Source organism: Martes martes, assembly GCF_963455335.1.
Source record: "Martes martes genome assembly, chromosome: 7".
In the NCBI taxonomy this organism is placed as follows: domain Eukaryota; kingdom Metazoa; phylum Chordata; class Mammalia; order Carnivora; family Mustelidae; genus Martes; species Martes martes.
This window is the reverse complement of record NC_137894.1, coordinates 67968630-67984659: the sequence shown is the minus strand read 5'-3', so window position 1 is coordinate 67984659 and position 16030 is coordinate 67968630. Positions and strand designations below refer to the sequence as shown.

General features: G+C 37.7%; 1 protein-coding gene across 1 annotated transcript in view; it reads left to right on the top strand.

The window, feature by feature from the left end:
* LOC308346675 (putative phospholipid-transporting ATPase IM) overlaps positions 1–15429 on the top strand; it is a gene marked incomplete at its 5' end in the record, with an annotated part of 68202 nt that extends 52773 nt beyond the window's left edge. Inside the window, 4 exons of the mRNA XM_080809724.1 lie at positions 1468–1573; positions 11403–11547; positions 14332–14515; positions 15041–15429. Coding sequence (XP_080665850.1) covers positions 1468–1573; positions 11403–11547; positions 14332–14515; positions 15041–15312 — 707 coding nt within the window. The 3' untranslated portion in view covers positions 15313–15429. The remainder of the gene's footprint in view (positions 1–1467; positions 1574–11402; positions 11548–14331; positions 14516–15040) is intronic.
* Positions 15430–16030: the final 601 nt, after the last annotated feature.

Genomic DNA, 16030 nt, shown 5'->3' with positions numbered 1-16030 from the left:
GTCAGGACAGAGAGAGGCACAGCACTGAAGTAGGACATTGGAGATCTCAGGGGCTATTTCTTTAGTTTCTTGGTGGTGGGGAGGTTTAGGGATATTAGGGATGGGGTCAGGATGGTAGGTAGGCTTTGGGGAGACTCAGGGAAGTGGCTGTTTATCAACTGGTGTGGAAATATTCTGGCATTTTAACAATAATCACAGGTGTACCAGTGCAACCAGGCTAAATTCCAGGACTGCCCATGTAGTGGTACAATAAGAGCAGACCCACTTTCAGACATGACAGAACGCCAGGTCAAAAGAGAAAGAGTCATCATGTTCAGGGTACTGTATTTCCTAAGAAGGAAAAGGGATCGGTACATTTTTGATCCTTTGCTAGCAATGATAGTTAAAACAAAAGTGATTTTATTCTTGGTCATCTGTAAACCAGAATATTTAGTAAATTGGCACACATACGTTTTGAAGATTCTATCTACTTGTTACATATTTTTTAGAACATCAGAGGATTTGTAGATATGGTAAGTCTGTTCTCCAGGTGTTCAGCCAAATCACTGATTACAAAAAATCAACAGTAGAGAGTTGAGCTCTGTGGTGTGTAAGTAGAGACCTCCTAGAGTTTGATGTTGATCAAAGGGTACGTTCATAACTCTTCACTTAGTTAGGAATATACACAGGTTTACTCTTATTTAGTTTTCATTTCTGTGGCTTATATAAAGGATATGCTAAAATTTTATCAATCGCCTACAGACTTAGGGCAAATCTAATTATCCCACAAATTGGCAAGAGCCTAATGACTCAATGGACTGAGAAACAAATGACCTTGTTGAGGATGGAAGGGCTACCTAACTGTCCAAGTGTCCAGTTCTACAGAAGTGGAGGGAGGGCTGCTCAACATTGTGTACTTGTCCACTTACCTAGTCACAGCAGTCCTGGTGGTGTTTGAGGTGATAGTCAAATTCCAAACTTTAATTTGCTTAATGGGAAAATGGCAGCGTTGTACCTGAGAGAACTATAAAGCTATTACGATAATATTTTTGCTGTTCAACTGAACAATTTGTGAGTATTTTCAATGTGTCTGTCACATCAGATCGAATAATAACTAAATTAAGTATTTTAGCTCTCCAAAGTCAGTATTTGGTACTTCAGGTAAAAAGTTTTTTATTTATACATTTCACTATATCACAGGGCCTCAGGGTATTTTCATAAATGCTAATTTTGGGAATCAAGAAGTTTTTTTTTCAAAAAACTAGATGAGAAGGCTGAGAATTCATAGATATTGCTACTTCTCCACAGTTTTAACAAGGGGTAAGTTTGATCATGGAATCTGGATCTTTGAATTTAGCTCTGGGTTTCTTGGAGTTTATCTCTCATCATGCTCTCTCTGACATTAAGGGGTAATGCATCAAAACTTTTATGGAACAAGTACTTGTGTTATTAAATAATATTCTGAGGTGGGTTTTGTTTTTGTATCAGAAACTGCCATCAACATTGGCTATGCCTGCAATATGCTGACTGATGACATGAATGACGTGTTCATTGTAGCAGGGAACACAGCAGTGGAAGTCAGAGAAGAACTCAGGTAAGTGTTGAATGAAAGAAGAAAGGAAGAGGGAGGGACGGATAGTTGAGAAAGTAGAAAGGCCCTTTATAGTTCCTGTGGCCTTATTTTGGAAGAGAATTCTTCCCATGTGTTTCCTAAACTCCTGTTCATAAGTTTGACATCAGTAGTGAAACATTGTCTTCAGGCCTCCAACATTTTCCAAATATTTTTAGAAAAGGATTTCAAATCATTTATGTCGAATTACCCTTTAAAATATGCATTGATGAGTAGCTCTTATATGATGAGTGATCAGATTCAGTGAGGGCATTTGTTTAAAATAGTAATTCCCTAACTTCATTCTGGCCCCCAAATTAAGAATCTCCAGGGGATGGGGGATGGGCACCTGTATTTTCATAAACACCCAGATGAAATTATGATCAGATAAATTTGGAAAACACACCTGCAGGAGATGGCATTTAAAGTTGGAATAGAGTTTTTCAGCATTAAAGAAAGTAGGTATTTTGACATAGTTACTGTTAAACCCAGCTGTATAATGCTTATGAGAAATAGAATATTGTGAAATTTGTGTAACTGCTACAAATACTGGGAAATATGTAAGTGCTGAGATTAGGTATGAGTGGACAAACATTAAATTTTGAAAAATAACGTTTCTTAAAATCTATCCATTTTCTTCTTTATTTTTTACTATTTCATTTTAAGAAGAATATTTTAAAAGTCTGCTTAATTATTTTCCCAGACCTTTAAAAAATGCTGTCTCATGACAATATTTGCTTACTAATGTTTGCAGTAGCATCTCTAAGCTCAATCCATTTTGGTTCTGGCCAAACAGATTATTGTATTAGAGACAAACTGCTTATATCTTGCTACATTCTAGATGAGGCTAACCTCCCCTCAACACAACAGTAAAACACTATGGGCTTCCTTAATGTGTCTCCATCATTACACTTTTGTTCCTGAACCTTGAAAAGAAAGGAAGTCTTAACTGTCGGCACCACCAGTTGCTACTTGTAGGTCAGGTTTCCCAACTTCCATACCTTTTTACTCCCAGTAGAAAACTGCTGTACATGCTGGTTGGAAGCTATGACAGACTGCAAGTCTTTGCCAAATACATTGGGAAACTGGGGAAATATTCTTAATTTGTTTAATAATTTAAAACAAATATTTTAAGAGAATCTCTTTGGTGTACTGTTGGATTCTATTGGCTAGTATCTCGTTGAGAATCTTGGCATCCATATTCATCAGGGATATTGGTCTGAAATTCTTTTTGATTGGGTCTATGTCTGGTTTGGGGATCAAGGTAAAGCTGGCCTCATAGAATAAGTCTGGATGTTATCCTTCTGTTTCTATTTTTTGAAACAGCTTCAGGAAAGTAGGTATTATTTCTTCTTTGAATGTTTGGTAGAATTTCCCAGGGAATCCATTATGTCCTGGACTCTTGTTTTTTGGGAGGTTTTTGATCACTGCTTCAATCTTGTTACTGGTTATTGGTCTATTCAGGTTGTCAATTTCTTCCTATTTCAGTCTTGGAAGTTTATAGGTTTCTAGGAATGAATCCATTTCTTCTAGGTTGCTTAATTTATTGGCATGTAGTTGTTGATAATTTCTGGTGCTTGTTTCTATTTTCTTGGTGTTAGTCATGATCTCTTCCCTTTTGTTCATAATTTTATTAATTTGGGTCCTTTCTTTTTTCTTTTGGATAAGTCTGGCCAGTGGTTTATCTATCTTATTCATTCTTTCAAAGAACCAGCTTCTAGTTTTGTTGATGTGTTCTACCGTATTTCTGATTTCTAATTCATTGATCTTTGCTAGGATCTTAATTATTTCCCTTCTTGTGCATGGGTGAGGCTTAATTTGTTGTTGATTCTCCAGTTCTTTAAGGTGTAAAGATAGTTTGTGTGTTTGGGATTTTTAAATTTTTTTTAACTGAGGCTTAGATGGCTATGTATTTCCCCCTTAGGACTACCTTTGCAGTATCCCATAGGTTTTGGACTGATGTGTTTTCATTCTCATTAGTTTCCATGAATTGTTTAAGACTACATGGTACTGGCACAAAAACAGACACATAGACCAGTGGAACTGAATAGAGAGCCCAGATATGGACCCTCAACTCTATGGTTAAATAATCTTCGACAAAGCAGGAAAAAATATCCAATGGGAAAAAGACAGTTTCTTCAATAAATGGTGTTGGAAAAATTGGACAGCTATATACAGAAGAATGAAACTCAGCCATTCTCTTACATCATACTTAAAGATAAACTCAAAATGGATGAAAGACCTCAACATGAGACAGGAGTCCATCAAAATCCTAGAGGAGAACATAGGCAGTAACCTCTTTGACATCGGCCACAACAACTTCTTTCAAGACATGTCTCCAAAGGCAAAGGAAACAAAAGCAAAAATGAACTTTTGGGACTTCATCAAGATAAAAAGCTTCTGCACAGCAATGGAAACAGTCAACAAAACAATGAGGCAACCCACAGAATGGGAGAAGATATTTGCAAATGACACTACAGATAAAGGGCTGGTATCCAAGATCTATAAAGAACTTCTCAAACTCAACAGCCCAAAAACAAATAATCAAGTCCAAAAATGGGCAGAAGACATGAACAGACACTTCTCCAATGAAGACATACAAATGGCTAACAGATACATGAAAAAATGTTTATCCTCAATAGCCATTGGGGAAATTCAAATCAAAACCACAGTGAGATACCATCTTATACCAGTTAGAATAGCTAAACTTGACAATGGAAGAAACAACAAATGTTGGAGAGCATGTGGAGAAAGGGGAACCCTCTTACACTGTTGGTAGGATTAAAAGTTGGTACAGCCACTTTGGAAAACAGTGTGGAGATTCCTCAAAAAATTAAAAATAGAGCTACACTATGACCCAGCAATTGCATTACTGGGTATTTACCCCCAAAATACAGATTTAGTGAAAAGAAGGACCATATGCACCCCAGTGTGCATAGCAGCAATGTCCACAAAGGCCAAACTGTGGAAAGAGCCAAAATGCTCTTCAACAGACGAATGGATAAAGAGGATGTGGTCCATATACACAATGGAATATTACTCTGCCATCAGAAAGGATGAATATCCAGCTTTTGTATCAACGTGGATGGGACTGGAGGAGATTATGCTGAGTGAAATAAGTCAAGCAGAGAAAGTCAATTATCATATGGTTTCACTTATTTGTGGAACATAAGGAATACCGTGGAGGGTATTAGGAGAATGAAGGGGAAGATGAAGAGGGGGGAGAATCAGAGGGGGAGATAAACCATGAGAGACTATGGACTCTGAGAAACAAACTGAGGATTTTAGAGGTGAGGGGGGTGGGGGAATGAGTTAGCCCAATGATGGATATTAAGGAGGGCATGTATTGCTTGGAGCACTGGGTGTTATATGCAAACATGAATCTTGGAACACTACGTTAAAAACTAATGATGTACTGTATGGTGACTAACATAACATAATAATAAAAGAAAATCTCTTTAAATGACCTTTATGGGGGGGGGGTTAACTCTTGCTGAAGGAAGATGGGTGTGAGCAGATCTAGACTGTATTGTGCCTAGTGCTAAATGCTTTGAGCCAGTGCTGGTGGAACTGTTATAAGCAGGATACATGTATTATATTTCATTTCCAAAGCAACCCAGTGTTAAGCATTATCATTTTCCTTATTTTACAGATGAAGAATTTGAGGCATAGATAAGATAAATAACATGCCTGAAGTTTCATAACTGGCTAATGTTTCAGCTGGTATTTGAAAATAGCATGGTCCCAGAGCCTGTGCACCGAATCACTTGCCACGTGTGTCTCTAAACCTACTTTGATGTGTTTTTACTCCCTTTAAATGATTAATAGAGTTTATGGTGACTAACATAACACAATTAAAAAAAAGATTGACCTAAGAATTGTAATTTTTGAGGCATCTTACTGCTTCCCTTGAGGTCAACACACACAGGAGTAGTGATGAGAGCAGAATAAATTCCAGGGAAAGACAGCAGATGTAAGAGGAAGGGTATGGAGCTCATGTTAGCTGGGCCCAAGTTTGGATCTTGGCTTCATACTCACTGGCAGGCCGAATTACTGTAAATATTCTGTTCAGCCTCTCTTTGATTTGTTTCCTCATATGTAAATGGGAAAATATACAAATATCTTCTCTGAAGATTATTTTATTCAGGAGATTAGAAGAGGCTGGAATGTAAAGATTTGTGGCTATTCAGTTAGCACCCTTCTTGCCTTCCCCCTCTCTTTTCACTTCCTCCATTACCCTTTATCTCTTTTCTTCAGCCATTGTTCCCACAACAGGGACTACTTTTATTAACATTTCCCCAATAGACCCTATGGAGTCTATATTAAAATTATATAAATAATAATAAAATTATAACAGTCATAATTAATTAGATTTCCCATTATGTATTGTGCAAAGGCATAGGCAATCAATCAGCTGCTAACCAGCGTGATACAGCAGCTTTCTATACCCAGTTGATGTAATGGTAGCTAAAAATAACACAAAAGTTAAGAAAAAGTGGTGAGTCTCTATGTTCTTATCATAGAGCAATCTATATTTTTTATTAACCTTCTTAGGATATTGAAAACAACACTCTGACCTCTATTACAACCTTTACGGATCCCTTCCTCAATTGGTTACGTTGGATGAGGTTATTGCAGGTTGATGGAACAGCACACTTGAAGGCATAGAAACAGGAAGGAAATCATGTTCTATTTTCAAAAAATATTTTATTTATTTATTTGACAGAGAGAAAGAGTGAGCACAAGCAGGGGGAGTGGCAGGCAGAAGGAGAGGGAGAAGAAGGCTCCCTGCAGAGCAGGGGAAGCTCAATATGGGACTTGATCCCAGGACTCTGGGATCATGACCTGAGTCATGAAGGCAGTGGCTTAACCAATTGAGCCACCCAGGTGCCCCTCATGTTCTGTTCTAGAAGCAATATTCCATGTTGTAGCTAGAGTGTATGTTAGAACTAAGGGTGAGGACCATTTTTTCAGAGACAGATTGGTGATTGATTGGCAAGTAAAAGTGGTTATACTTCATACTAAAGTTACTGGGTGGATGTGAATGGCTTCTAAGCACATGAGTAACAAACCCAATTCTACATTTATGAAGTCACACTCCAGTGATAGGATAGATGGGGTATGTTTGATGGGAAAATGAATGGTTTGGGGAGTTGTATCAGGAAGATGTTGGAATACCCAAGTTAGAGATGATGAGGTTGAACTAAGGCAGTGAGGCCAAAAGAGTGGAATGGATATGACTCAGAATTTGATTGGATGTGAAGAGACGTAGGAGTCTGTCATTTCTAGCTTGTCTTTCACAGCCCAGAATACACTCAACATATATATATATATGTTTATATATATAAAACACTATGCATCTATATGCATATCTGTTCTTTACCTACCCGTCAAGTTCTGTAGGACATGTACAGTGGTTCTGAGTGTTAGAATTATGGATCATGTTTGTTTTGATCTTTATGGCTCTTTACATTATTTGAAATTGTAATAGTGTTCATGCAATATTTTCATAATTGGGAGGAAAAGCCAAAAGTTTTTACTGAGAAGAAAAATATTCACAGGGAAAAATAAGGAATTTCTGTCTAGACTAATTATTTCAGGACCCTTGAGGCCATCTTGCTTAACTGACTAGCAAATAATGTTTATTTTAACCCAGACTTGAAGGTAACACCATTCTCTGAGTCTACCAGACAATGCATGGTAGAAATTCTGTATAAAAGGAATGAATACATTTGTAGTATGCATTTCCTTAATATTAGGATTGGGGGAAACAGAGCATCCAAGAAAAGTAATTGCCAAAGGTGCTCTTTCTAATCCTCATCTGGGCTACTTATATGTAAATGCATAGTTTGGGAATGAAATATTAAAATCATAAATTGCACCATTCAGTTTTCTTGTGTTATGTTTTTGGGTTTAGTGGAAGTTTATGCAAAAACAACCCCAAAAATGCATCAAAAAAACCAGGATCCAAGTGACAGTAGCTATTAGAAGGAAATTAATTTAATGGTTATATTTAAACTTAACAATGTGTTTAGATTATTTTATAAACATGGATATATAATTTTTATGCATATCATGCATATGGCTTGTTTCAAATTTAATATCATGAAACTGCTTTAGGGACTTTGAGTCCCAGGTTCCTTTGGCCCCATAGCTGTTTTAGTATTAAAGGCATGCCCATAAATCTACAATTAAACCCTGCTATGGTTTTTCAGGAGATTACTACATTGATTACATTTCACCAATACATATGTCTTCTGGCCAAAGGAAGATAGCCTGGGAATGTAATTTTGCTTGTGCTGACAGGCAGACTCACTCCATGTTTCATTTGTGTTGTATTGGTCCCATGTTTTGTTGGAGAAATTAATTAAATTAATTTTAATTAACTTATTATTTATTATTTTTAATTATTCATTTAATTAATTAAATTAATTAAACCATGAGTGACTGTACTGCTTCTGAATAATATTCTGGTGGTATACCTAGGAATTGATATTTCTTCTTTAATCAGCAAAATACACGTTGCACTTTTTTTGAGGACCACTTGGTAGAAAGTTACTTGTTTGAATGAGCAGAGTTCTCAAATGCAAAGGGCTCCAGAACCAGGCAGGTAACAGTTGTGTGGTCTGGGCTATATAGGAGACCTGAGGGAGTTGTGGAGCCTTTGGTGAAGGTGAATATCATGATGTCCATCAACTTACACAGATTTTTAAAAACACTGTGCAGGCCAAACAACATGCATCGCATTCCTCAGTTCCAGCTTCTAGTCACCCAGGCCAAATTTTTAGTTGGTCAGGTTTCTATCATAAACCATAACATTTTAGAGTACTAAGAAGTCTTGGCGATGTTTTAAGCCATACTGGTGCAGCTGCCCGCATTTTCTTAGCTGTTATCAACCAGCCTGATGGGAAAGTCTCATTCGCCTAATTTCTAGAAAAAAAAAAAAAAAACACTGGTTTAGGGGTTGAGTGTCTTATAGATCGCATGGTTGGTAAGGGATGGAACTAGGGCTTAACATAAAAATGTCACGGACTTCCTCCCTTTCTCTGCTGTTGGCAGCGTGATGCTGTCCCATACGTGTTCCTGTGGCAGCCTGTGGCTGACTCTATACGTCAACCAGTTTAGTGCAGCAGACTGTGAACTAGGAATTTGATGACCTGGGTTTTATGCTGGGTCTGTAACTGACTTGTCAAGTGGCTAGAGGTCAGATCACCCAGCTGTGGGCAAATGAGATGCTGAGGCAAGACTTCGGGCCTGAGCCCAGCTCTCCAGGTTCCAAGCTCAGTGCTCTTATATCAAAGTCAGGATTGTCTTCTTTTAAACACGATGCCATGGTTTCAGTCCATTTCCTAACATGTCATGTTTGAACCCAGAGTGCCTTAAGAGCATGCCATCTCTTTTCTTTATAGAGTGCATGCAAGCCAGCGTGTACCCAGCTGTGCTCTGCTGTGTTTGTGGTGACACCGGACCTTGAATGCCACAGTCACCTCAGCCACTAATGTATATCTGCATGCCAGCATTCTAATAGACTCTGCCCTTCATTAACACAGCTTGGGAAAACACAGGCTTTTTTTTTTTTTTTTTAAACACAGGTCTCCTTTTGTTTTACCATTTGTTATTTGTGTTCTGTGGTTAAGCATTGTGTGTTATGCCTGCAGAAATGTATAGTTCCTGTTCAATAAAGGGAGTCACGTGTAGTTTTTCCCTTCCTAATAAATTTTTGTTTGTTTGTTTGTTTGTTTGTTTTTGTTTTGGGTTTTTTTTTTTGAGAACGAGCTAGTGTTTTAAGACCTAAGTTCCAGGAAGAGAAAGAAATGATAGCTATAAAGCATGGGCAGAGGTCTGAAAATGCATGAGCTCTGTCTGGGGTTGGCCTCTGTGGAGGGAACACAGTGGGAATTCAAGCCGAGCCTGAAAAACTGTCCCTTTTCTGCCTGGAGATGTTAGGAAGACAGTTTAGGGGGAAAAAAAGTCCTAAGTAAATAGAATTTCAGCCAATACTTTCATGAACTTCACCCTTCTTTGGAATGTTTTTATTCTCTGGGGGGAAAACAGAGATTGAGTCATTTATACAGCGAGTGAGAACTTTACTAAAAAGGAAACCTCGGGAGATGTTTGCCCTTTGGTGCTTCCTTAAGATCCAATTTATGAGTTCTGCAACATTGTCAGAGAAATGCTCACTTCTGAGGAGCTTGTTTCTCTAGCTTTCTTCATTATATGGGACAGTAAATTTTCATGACTGTTAGGAGGACTCCTTGACATGGTTATCTGATGTAAAAGTCTGATTCTCCTACTAAACAATGATTTTTCATGTCTATTCTTCACCCCTTCCCCCAGCTTAACTCCCTAAATTTCACACGTAACACTCTGAATTTGTAAATCTTTTTCTTTGATTCTGCACACTGATTGTTAAGTGCATGATGTCATTCTTGGAGCCAGGGTCATGTAATCTCTGGGTTCCTTGGGTTCTTTAAATGCAGGCTGTGCTTTTGGTCCTGGACAGCAGAAGGAGATGTTGAGCCAGAAGATAAGGGTATTTTGTGTGTGTGTTGTGGGTTTTTTGTTTTTTGTTTTTTTTAGACTTTACTTATAAACAATCAGTGTTACATTTTCAAATAGAAAGCTGAGGGCTGAAGTAGTTGTTTTTGTACAGTGAAAAATCTCTTCTTTCTACATCATAATTTTAATAAATGTTTTCTATATAGGATGAACCTTTGGGGAACTATTTCATTTTGCTGTAGGCCAAAATCTCCATTTCCTGCCCCCCCCCCAATCCCCATTTGCTCCAGGGCACTCATTTTGTGGGTGCAAGTTGTGGCCTACCATATTGGTGGCTGGCTTTGCCACTCATCTTTGGGGGGCATTTGCCATGTAGCTCTCTGGTTGGGGTTGAAAGTTCTGGAGTTGTGTTAGCTTGCCCTTGTGTTACTTCAAAGCCTGTCATCTGAGGGTCCTCAGAGAGGACATTTCCCTTCCATTAAAGGCATTATCTTTCCGTTTTGAAGAGAAGAGTAAAATGCCTCTTCTAAGCATGTTAAGTGACCATACAGTCTTCCTCTTAAGTAGAAGATATGGATGGGTATGAGGAGGACATTTCTACTGCTAATTAGATCTGGGGCATTGGAAGGAGTTTCTATTTGGAAAGACCCTCTACTCTTGGTGTCTGTATTTGCTTTCCAAGAAGATTTATTGTATTGTGTGAGCTGATGAGTGCAATTTTCACTTAAAACAGTCCATTATATTCTAATGACTATGCCAATTCAGTAAATGCCATCATTTAGTTTTATTGTCACATTTTTAGAAAATGGGCTTCTTAAAAGACTGCTGTTTTAAGCCAGATCATATGACATTGTTCTGTGAATGAATGAATTTACTTTATATATTGATGTTCTGGAATTCCTAGACGATCTCATCAATTGTCTTTAGTCTTTCCCTTTTCAATATTTAACAATATTTCACTCCAGACCAGTGGTTCTAAAGCCCCTGAAGCTCAGACACCCTTATATGCCAAATGTATCGAGAGTACCTAGCTTCAGCCCAACTCAAGATGGTAATTTAGATTTAAGGTAATTGTAAAAGTTCCAAATGATTCTGTTTTCATTACGTTTACTTCCCTACTTCCTGGAATTTACAAACTTGCTATGGTCTCCCCATCACAAAGAACCATCCGACTTGCTTTATTGTAACCAAATCTTCTGCCATTGTCTATCCGAATAGTGACGAAATGAATTTACCTCTAGGCCAGTCTCTTGTTAGTGTAATAGGTATGCTCTGTATACTTGTTATGATTTGTTTCTCTCCTCCTGCCTTCAAGAAAAGCAAAGGAAAATTTGTTTGGACAGAACAGAAGTTCTTCCAACGGCCATGTAGTTTTTGAAAAGCAGCAGCTGGAGCTGGACTCAGTTGTAGAAGAAACCATAACAGGAGATTATGCCTTAATCATAAATGGCCACAGTTTGGTGAGTTTGCTTAAGGCTTTTGTTCTTTCTTTTTCTTTATCCCAATAATTGTCTCTTTTGTGCTGTCATAATGAGATTGCCTTTTGTGTTTTCCAAACAAATGATACCACTAGAAACAGGGTATACATAATGATTTCCTGTTTGCAAGAGAAAAGGAAACTTCTGATATATATTTCATACATTATTGCTTGAACCACCACAGTGAAAGGGAGGATCCAAAGAAATACTGTGTTCACAGAATATCAATCTTGTCTAAATGACTGTAGACCATTTAGCAGTATTGTTTAAGTGCTTTCTAAGGGAGAGTGTCACAGCTCCCTGTTATTTAATTAAAATAATGCAACTGTTGCAATTGTTCTTGCTGATGTTTATGATTTGGCAGAGCACAACCTGATCTTCAATAATTACCACACCAAATTATTGCCATTAAGATACCTCTGGTGGTTTTTCTAAATAGAAGTATTTTACAGCAATGCCAAACAATTTGCTTTGATTAGGAAATCTGGTTCTTGTCGTAATAGAATAAACTTGCATTGTGCTTTTAATGTAGTTCAGGTTCCAAATCTTGAACAAATATCAAAACACTCCTCTGAGTTTCTAATTTAAAAAACAAAAGCTCTGATTGCACTCCAGTGAAATTATCATTTATATGCACAAAGAGCTAATCTCACATCTTTCCCTAGCTTTGATGATCATTTTTCACTTTTGGAGTTTGGAAAATAAATGTGTCTTCTTGTAGATAGTTTCTTAGAGGACAAAAGAAGTTGGATATGAGTATATTGTATTTTCCCCCTTGTGATCAGCTGTCTGTTAGCTCTTAGTGCTTAGGGTATTATCCAGCTGGATTCCAGACGTAATGATGTGTTGCCTTCTACACCATGGAAAGTTACAGAGCTCAGCTGCAGGCCAAGCTCAGTCGAAAGCTTGTCCAGATGACACAAACTTCTCCTTTGCACAAATGAGCAGGAACTGAAAATTATAAGCCTGTCAACTGGGACTTAAAGCTGGTGGCCTCCAAGCTGAATTGCCCAGGGACTAGAAGACTAGAATATGGAAAGGTTCCTAATGAGTTGAGCTTTGACTTTCCCTCAGGCTCAAAGAAGCCAGTGTGTGGTGAGTTAGAGTACTCAGGTGATAATATATGCTATTTTTTCTTTGTCTCTAAATCCGTTGAAAGAAAGAGCTAAGATTGATGCTCTTCAAGAGCCCTTTAGGCTTCAAAGCCTGAAGCTTATGAAATCATGAAATACTATTTTTCATTTAAGGAGAATTGACCACATTTCTGCTTGGTATGGTCAGAAGATTTTTTTTTTTTTAATCAAATCATGATTCCAGTTTGCTTCAAATTTCAATGCTTTGCAGAATGTAATTGAGTCCTTTATCAGAGTCTGAGTTTAGATTTTCACTTGTTGATAATAAGGAAGAAAAAGAGAGAAAAGGGGACCATTCTAAGCAAGACAACCAGTTACATGCTTTCTCTTTCAGAAAGGGCAATTATATTTGAGAAAGCGAATTCACTGTTTCCCCCAGGCATCGCAGGCCTTGACGTAAGAATTTTCTACATCAGAGTCATGTTTTACATTCATTCACACATCCTTTCATTGATACCATTAACATTTATTACATGCCCAGGTCAAGATGCTGGAGCCTGAGGATAAGGATATGACTAGAACATGGTTCTTGTTTTAGGGATTGCGGTCTAGTGGGAAAGCTAATCTCACAGTAGTATGACAAATGCTATATAGAGGAATGAACACAAAGCTTTGAGAGTATAGAGGCACACACATCTAGTTTCTTGTGTGGAAGTCAGGGAAGACTTCCTGGAGGAAGTGATGTTTCCAGGCACAGAAGCAGCAAGTACAAAGGCATAGAGTGAAGAAAGAACCTATCACATTATGGAAACAAGCAATTTGGCATGATGAGAGTACAAAGTAAACTTAAAGGTGTTGGTAGAAGACCATAACCATATAGGAATATAGGGGTCAGATTGTGATGGGCTGTGAATATCTTGCTAGAGATTCATTCAGAGACACTGATGACTCAAAGTTCAGGTGGATTGCTTTCCTTCTAATGTGTTTATTAAATATTGTACAGTTGGGTGTCTTCTAGAAAGCAGATTGCACAGTTAACCACAAAGGATTATGCTCTCTTTTTCAGTCATTTCTTGGCATATTTTGAGAGGAACAAGGCTGGAATTGGTTGGGAACCCTGAGATGCAGGTTGCATGCGAGCCCCCCTCTTGCACAGGCCTCTCTCCATTTCAATCACTTTGTTTTTCAAAGGCTAATCTCCAGGTCATCTGCTTTTCATTTGCCCCACCAACCACAACAACAAACACTAAACATACAAAACAACAATGCAAAGGAAACAAAAGTTCCATCACATAGAACAAAGAAGTCCCCATCGTTTTGTAGTTCATTCTGAACTTGGTGAAATGGTGGATAAGTTCTGGCTGTTGCTTTTCTTTATTTTAGCGGATTCTGGAACTTTTCTGGCATTGAGTTGTATCTTACCTGTACAGCGTGATAATGTGTCATAGAGGACACGCAAGGGCCCCGTGTCATTTTATTTTTATTCTAAAATTCCTTGGCACTTAGTAGGAGTTTAGTGCTCATTTCTTTATTTAGTTGTTTATGTGGCTCTGGATCGACAGTAACTTGTTGAATGAATTAAACTGTTTAGAAAAGAGATCAGTTGAGAAACAAGAATTCTGTTTCCCAAATGACCTCTCTCATTGATTAGGTCTTGTTGTAATCTGGATTTTTTTTCTTTTTAATAATATAGGCCCATGCCCTAGAAAGTGATGTCAAAAACGATCTCCTAGAACTTGCCTGCATGTGTAAGACTGTGGTTTGCTGCCGAGTCACTCCACTCCAGAAAGCCCAAGTAGTAGAGCTGGTGAGGAACTACAGGAATGCTGTCACTTTGGCTATAGGCGATGGAGCCAATGATGTCAGCATGATCAAAAGTAAGAGGATGTTCACTCAGTAGGGTTTGCCATAGACCAGAGTCCTGGGGTTCAGCATCTGGCAAGATGCAATGGAGATTACACTGTAATTTAATTTTACCACTGGTTCTAAAATCAGTAATTCCTGGGTCTAATACATTCGGCATTATTAGCATTCATAGAAGAACCTTTGTCTTTAATTAATTCATCTGTGTATTTTTAGACTAAAAAGGGATATTGATCACCTTGTATTATATGGTAACTAGCTATGGTGTGAGGAACAAACACTGGATCCACAGTCCTGACATTTGGGGTTAGTCCCAGCTTTGCCACTTACAAATCGTAAAACCTTATGCAAATTAATGAAATTTTCAGGCCAGTTTTCTCTTTTGGAAAACTAGGATAAATACCTAACTAATGATATTTCGTAAGATAATACACACAATTATAAATGCTATAGCTATAAGATTTTTATAGATAAATAATGACTTAAAAGAGATTGTATCTTTGTTTAGGGAATGAAAGCATTCCTCTCTTCCTTTGTAGGTGCTCACATTGGCGTTGGCATCAGCGGCCAGGAAGGACTGCAGGCCGTCTTAGCCAGTGACTATTCATTTGCACAATTTAGATACCTCCAAAGGCTCCTCCTTGTTCATGGAAGGTGGTCCTATTTTCGAATGTGCAAATTCTTAGGCTATTTCTTCTATAAGAATTTTGCATTCACACTTGTGCATTTCTGGTTTGGTTTCTTCTGTGGTTTCTCAGCCCAGGTTGGTAAAAAAAAAAAAAAAAAAAAGTGCTTTTCTTTCTTTTATTAGGTCCCCCTGAATTGCAGATGGCTATTCTTCATGGCTCTTTATTAATAAGTAACATTTTTATATGTCTCATAGAGATCACAGTATGGTAGTTATGAAACTATAGTGGACTTGATCTTGAAACACAAAAAGAATATACATTTAGCTGGAATTTTATTTATTTATTTTTATTTATATAGGTAACCAATGAATCTCCATCCTGTGGGGTTTAAATTTTTATTGAAATATTTTGGTATGATGACAGGTAAGCTTGGTGTGGAGCTTTCATTCAGGACAGAAGCCTAAGAAACACTAACAAGACATGTTGATGTATTTCTGGGAAGATGGTCACTCACCCAACATATAAACTGTGTATAGGCTGAGAGTAAATATGTTTTAAATTCAGGAGAAATAATTGACAGCTTGACATCAAGGATGTTTTGATAGCATTTCATCAGATAAAAATTGATAAAATAGATAATGGTGATACAATAGATGATATTGGTGACAAGGAAGAAAAATTAGCAGTTCATAAGGTAGCATTCTATTTTTCTATCTATTCACAGCCATTTTTAAAGATAGTTAGTTATTTCACCCCATATCTGGATACCAGGAAAGTTTTGACCCTAGGTATCAACTGTGTCAGGCCAATAGCATCTGAGTATAGTTCTAAGAAAGAAAAAAGAGAGAGAGAGAATGAGAATGACATGGTAACCCTAACTCTCATGACAGAGTTCTTCTA